The sequence below is a fragment of the Ctenocephalides felis genome, unplaced genomic scaffold (genome assembly GCF_003426905.1).
Source record: "Ctenocephalides felis isolate EL2017-DRISC unplaced genomic scaffold, ASM342690v1 CF-g0.4_SCAFFOLD_00845, whole genome shotgun sequence".
Lineage (NCBI taxonomy): Eukaryota > Metazoa > Arthropoda > Insecta > Siphonaptera > Pulicidae > Ctenocephalides > Ctenocephalides felis.
The window spans coordinates 86169946-86176583 of record NW_020536999.1 but is presented as its reverse complement, the minus strand read 5'-3'; the positions used below and the strand labels follow the sequence as shown (position 1 = coordinate 86176583).

Here is a 6638-nt window from a genome sequence, read left to right as displayed (position 1 = left end):
AGCTTTTTGGCAGTTTGTTACTACTAACTCATACGAAGATATAATAAAATCCCATAAAATAGCATTACTATAACATTTTCATTCTGTTTAGAATTGGCTTCAAAAGGGATTTATTAAACATCAGTAAATACTTATAATGTCGAAGAAATACGCTCACCTTAGGATAAAAGGTTGACAGAAAATATGTCAACAAAGGTTTATTAAAATCAGTAAACACAGAGGAAGAAAATTGAAGATTGATAAAAAAAATTCAAGTTTAATTCTTCAATAAGTTCAACAACAATATGATAATTTATATTTAGTATTAAAAAATGTAAACACAACCTATATGATTATATATATATATATATATATATATATATAATTAAAATTCTGCTAATCTAAAAAAATACTGAATTATTTAAAAATATAAATGTTCATCATCATTTACACATATTTTATATACAGTATTTAAAATCCTTTAAAATACACTTTGAAAACCGTTATTCAATTACAAAACTACATAATAATATCATCCACTATCAACAAAAAAAATGTTAATTTCAATCATTTCAATTTTACATCCTCTTGGATTCATTAAAATTTTTACAAGATTCATTTATTTTAATTTTATCAAAAAAGAAATTGTATCAAATCAATTTTACATCCACAAGGATAAATAATGCATCATTATTTAATCTAAATATACATACATACATGCATTCATACACACAATGCACTTGATGTGCACTTTTGAGCACTCGATGATGTATTGTAAAACGAGTGGTCGCATTAAAAATAAATTAAAACTTTTAAAATTATCAACAGCATTTGGAAGTTTGGGTAAAGGTATCGGTCGTTCAATGGTAAAAAATTGAGTAGAAATGATAAGAATAAATGTACCTATCTTTGAGAAAAATTTATTGATGTTAAATCTTAACTTAAAATTAATTATTGGCAAGTTTCTAAAATCAACAACTGCAAAAAATCTCTACCAGCGTTTTCCCGTTTCAAACAAGATAAAAAATTATCTTTTATCTTTTATCTTTCATTTCTCTTACCATCGAACGACCGAATCAAAAATCTATTTTACTCAATCGATTTAAAAATAAACATTTTCAACAAACCCTGTGATGTGTGCGAATTTACTTTTAATCAATGTGATGTTACAGCAGACCACCTTTTCTTCCAAACAGCAGAGCGCCTATTGCTCCAAAGGCTGATCTTCTAGGGGCTTCTTCTGTTGAAGTGGTCGTTGGAGCCTCTTGATCCTTTTTAACTAGAGGAAAGAATTATTTATTTATTTATTTATTCAACGCCCAAGGCAATAATACAATATAATTACAAATTAAAGTGTACAAATTAAAAACTAAAGATAATATGAGAAAAAATTGAGTATTAAGAGTTCATAGATAGATTTGTATGCATATTATGTTATACATAACACTTAATATATATAAACTACAAATATATAACATTAAATAAAAATTAATAAAATTAAATATTTAATAAACTATAAATCACTACTTAAGACTTTATAACTAAATTATAACTAAGTTAATACATCTGATATTATAATTACAAAGCCGACTAAGTTTAAGTGGCAATTAGTCTGCATAATATTCCTGGTAAGTGCAAAAGATGGATTTAATCAAAGATAATTTAATTAGTTTATGATCTACCTGACTAACTGTTATAGTGCTTACCTGACCACTATTATTCCTATCTATTAGCCTACTTGATTATCTGCCTACCCGTCTACCTGTCTACCGATTATACTATTTGTATATAAACTAGTGGTGTATGGCATCGTGCCCTAAGACAAATTGCTGGAACTTCCCATAACGGAATGAAATATTTGAGAAAAATTAAAAAATGTTGTCAAATAGATTATATAAATATTGTAATATTGTCTAATATTTATACGAATTATATAAACTGCTTTAGAACTTTAGCCGGAACTACAAACAAATTTTTGAACAAAAAAAGATTGAAATAAAAAAAATTCCAAAAGCAATTGTTTTGTCAACGCAAGCAGAAAGTTTTTTGAATCATTCAAATCGGATGCTTAAGGGAGCTTAACACATTCAATCACCGAACTGCAATTTCAAATTTTTTTGCATCTCCAAAACCGCTAGACCTGCCTTTGCAAAAATATAAGCAATTATTTATTCCGTCTATTCCGTCAATGCAAGTAAAATATTCGCGTTTTCGGACGCACACATCATCCAATTTCAATGATCCAAAAAAACATTCAATTCGTAATGTTGGGGAGAAGTGGTGATTAGTTTTTAGTAAAGGCAGGTCCAGCCGTTCCGGAGATACGGAATTAAATATGCAAAAAATGGCAGTTTTGGAGAGAGCTAATCATCCGATTTGAATGATTCAAAAACTTCCTGCTTGTGTTGAAGAAACTATTGGTTTTTGGGGGAAAAAATATTATTTTTTTTTGAATATCGAAAATAATCCGGACTTCTTAAATTTTAATTTAGTACGGAAAGTTCCAGCAATTTACCTCAAGGCACGATGCCATACACTACTAGTTTAGTTTTTTTGCTATTAGTATAAATTATCCTACAGAAAATTGAAAATAAACATGCTGATGGTTAAAGAAATGATTAAACGTAGTATGATACTCATGTTTCATCTATCTTCACAATTTACCTAATCCCTTACCTTTTGCACCAGTAGGGACCACAGTTCCTAAATCAGTCCTGGTAATCCTTCGTTCCCTCATCCTCGCCCTTCTATCAGCTGCGGCTCCTCCCCTCGCCCTCCTGGGTGAAGGACTAGCCACCTCAGCGGCTTTAGGACTGGCAGAGTCTTTTGATTCTTTAGGCGTCTCTGGCTGAACACGTGGTGCACCTTCAGAATGCGCCTGAAGAAAAAAATAATTTAAATAAAAATAATATTCATAACATAATTGGATTAGTTTAATATAAGTTTTTTACCTCGGCTTCTTTAAGCGCCGCCCTGATGCTTGCTAATCTGGCCATCGGTCCAGCGTCGTTCCTCCGAGTCACCACACTTCCTGCCCCTCTTAAATGCAAAGACAATGGTTCATTGTAACCATACCTGTTGTCGATGGTGTCTCCAGGGGGTATAATTAGAGATTCTAATCCTAGACGTTTCACGCTGTCGACGAGACCTATACTGCTCACGGACTAGAAAAAAAATTAAGGTTATAGTTATTTCTGTGTTTTATCAATCAGAAAAGTGTTAATTTTATATTTACCTTGGTGTCCGATGGAGATAAATCATGGTGCTCAATGGATTTTTCAGGGTATAAACCAGTTCCAAAAGTGCGCCACAGCAGATCTGCTCCTTGACTTAATAAGCTGGCAATACCGGCATGAGGTGATACTGGTTCAGGACTGGAACATCTGGGCAAGGATAATTGAAAATTGATACAAAATTTGAAGAAAAACTAGAACCAGGCCAAAAATATGTGTATGTTATTTAGCATTTGTAAATTGTTATATCCTCTTTACCTTGGTGTGGCAATCGGTGATCCATCAGGACTATTACAAGGAGTAGCTGTTGGAGTGTAGTCCTGCCCATTCGTGGTACTAGTCGAAAACATTCCGCCACGAACAGACGCTGGTGTGTTGAAGCAGGACGGAACGCCGCTCTGCATCCCTCTTTCATTCAGCACACTGGCAAGACCTAAATTAAAAAAAAATGCTAATATTCTTTTGGCCAAGAGAAGAAATAGTTAATAAATCTACTTACCCATGTTAGTTGAGAATGTAGAACATGTCGAATTAGATCTGGTGCGAGGTGCAGGTGTTTGAGTACCTGGTGTAGGCTGAGCTGAACACAGACGAGAACCATACTCGCTTGTGCCACAAATGCTGCCGTCATCAGGATGCATCACAGTACTAAAAGAAATGAAACATTGTCAAATGTAATAAATAATAATGAATTATTAGTCCAATCATTTAAGCTTAAATTAGGTAACAATCTCGGAATTCGAGATACACAGCTGTAAGTCTGTAATTACTTGTATATTGACACCCTAAAGTTGTCTCAAAACCTACATTTGGTATTGATACCCTACCATATGTAGGTTTTGAGACAACTTTAAAGTGTCAATATACAAGTATTTACAGACTTACAGCTGGGTATCTTAAATTCCGAGGTGAACTTACTATAATGACTGGGCTATATATTTTTCCTACCTGTTAGTATATGTATATACACAGCCAGAATTTTGGAACCGTTTTCCTGGTAACGAGATATCATCATCTTCCTCGAGGTCTGAGAGAGTGTACAGTTCCATACCCAATTCGTCCAGACCACGTCCGCCTCGGATTTGGACACCTGGACGCTCTTCCAACAATCCTGTAGGTAAAATAAATATTAAGAAAATTGAAAACGCTTTAAAGATAGTTAATTATTATTTATCCATTGGTTATGATTTCGAACATATTTGAATAAATGCCAGGAAGGGAATGGTAAATATCAAGATAGGAATGATGAATTTCAAAAGAAAAATGGTAAATGTTGAGGGAGAAGAGAGAAAAATGGCAAAAGATCGAGAGTGGAATAATGGATGTCGATAGAGGAATGGTAAATGTCGAAAAGGTAATGGTAAATTTCGAGAGAGAAAAATGGAAAATGTCGAAAGATGAATGGTGAATGTCAAAAGAGGAATGGCGAATGTCGACAGAGGAATGATAAATGTCGAGAGAGAAAAATGGTAAAGGTCGAGAAAGGAATGGTGAATGTCATAAGAGAAGAAACCATGTCAAAAGATATGATGAAACCTGTTCCGTTAGTTTATAGTTCATTTTATATAGATTCTACTAAACTGAATAAGAAACAGTTTCTTCCATAATTTGAGTCATTCACAAAAATGTAAAGAAATAGCCCAAAAATTTAGCGCAATATATAAGGGCTAGCCTAGAACGCATTGGATTTATTTAACATTTTTGTATTAAAGTGTATAAGACAGTTTATGTGGAATTTTTGTAAATTTTATTAATTTCTACCAATGTAAATAAAAAGAAGGGTCCCGAACAAAGTTTTTGGGTTATTCAGAAAAATATAGAATAATGTGCCGGAACCTTGTATGGAAAACTTAGGAAAATATATAAAGGTGAGTTCCATTATATCTACTTTTTACTAAGCTAACTAAAGAAGAGTGTCCTTGACAATGAATGTTAAAAGAGAAATGGCAAAAAATCGAGCGAAAAATGTCAAGAAAGCAATGGTATATATGTCGAAAGAGAAATGATAAATGTCAAAAGGGAAATGGTAAATGTCGAAAGAGAAATGGTAAAAATGGTGTCGAGTAAGGAATAATAAGTATTGACAAAAAATTCTAGGCACTATCCTCCTCGCTCGCCATTAATTGCCAACATCGAATGGCGGTAGCAATCTGAAATCCACATAGAAATCACATGGGTGTCACAACGCTGAACGCACGTTTGTGGATTTCAAATTGCTACCGCCGCTCAAATCACACGGTGTTTATTGGGTGATTTGAAAATAGGAATTATTGTGTTGCCGTTTTCTGCGATCTCTTCCAAGTGTTTTATAATATCCTCCTAACATTCTTATTGATAAATTAGATATGTATGGTTTTGTTCCAATGACCTTTAATTATCAAAATTTGAAACAGAACTCAAAGCATCTATTTTATTGAATGCCCAAGTACAAAATTAACATTCAGAAAGTTAATAGTCAAAATGGCCGTTCCTCAAAGATCAACTCTTTGTCCACTTTCATTTCTTCTTCACCTAAATTCACACGTCTATTTGGTTCGCGATTTTGGCATTTATTCAACTAATACAGCTTAAAATTACGATAACCCCAAAAAAAATTGAAAAGCATCTAAAATTCTGTTACTAAATGCTTCAATACAAATTACCTTCTTTAAAACAATTACAAATAAAATGTTCATTGATCACCATGTGTCGATAAAAAAAGATTTTGTTGAAAAGTAAACAAGAAAATGATTGTCCCATAAAATATATGTATAAATATAAATATCCTTTACCTGCCAATGTGGGTGTAGCCAACCTGCTCCAATGTCTCAAAGTATGTGATCCTTCCATAGGTTTAACTAATTGCAAAACATCTCTAGGCGGTCTCCACATGGAACCTCCCACACCGGAACTGGTGCCTCCACTATGTCTCGATGAAACCCCACTGGAAGAACCACCTGTCGACATGACACTGTCAGGAGTGCGCCAACCTGTTATTGGACCACAGCCACCTCCTAAATTATCATAGTCATAGTCTGAAAAAAATAAATAAAGCAAATTAATACTAAGTTTACAATTTAAATTAGTATTTAGTCAGGGTTAACATGTATCCTTTACTACCTGCATAAAGTGGTCCCCCGCTTAACACAGCTCTTCGTGTCATGACTTCAGCTGGTGTTAACCTTCTCAAAGCATCACTCAAATCGGCGGCACCAGGTATGCCAGGTACTCCAGCAACAGGTGCGCCCCTAGAAGAAATATTAAATTATAATTTATTTCAACGTCAATACCGAAGTTTTATTTTTAACTTACGGATAAAGTTCTTCAGTGTCGGACATGGCGGGACTATCGAGGTAGACTAGGCCTTGTGTAGAATTACTGTACATAGAACTTCTATTAGATGAAGCACTTGGAAAGAACTCATTCTAGGTTGATTTGAAGAACTCA

General features: G+C 33.5%; 1 protein-coding gene across 1 annotated transcript in view; it reads right to left on the bottom strand.

Annotated features, from left to right (window-relative positions):
* Positions 1–738: 738 nt before the first annotated feature.
* Positions 739–6638, bottom strand: part of LOC113391251 (trafficking kinesin-binding protein milt-like) — a 10689-nt gene continuing 4789 nt past the window's right edge. The window contains exons 2-11 of the mRNA XM_026627198.1: positions 6504–6616; positions 6312–6439; positions 5984–6226; positions 4161–4323; positions 3712–3860; positions 3471–3645; positions 3215–3362; positions 2931–3143; positions 2656–2857; positions 739–1258 (exon numbers count right to left, since the gene is read on the bottom strand). Coding sequence (XP_026482983.1) covers positions 1146–1258; positions 2656–2857; positions 2931–3143; positions 3215–3362; positions 3471–3645; positions 3712–3860; positions 4161–4323; positions 5984–6226; positions 6312–6439; positions 6504–6616 — 1647 coding nt within the window. The 3' untranslated portion in view covers positions 739–1145. The remainder of the gene's footprint in view (positions 1259–2655; positions 2858–2930; positions 3144–3214; positions 3363–3470; positions 3646–3711; positions 3861–4160; positions 4324–5983; positions 6227–6311; positions 6440–6503; positions 6617–6638) is intronic.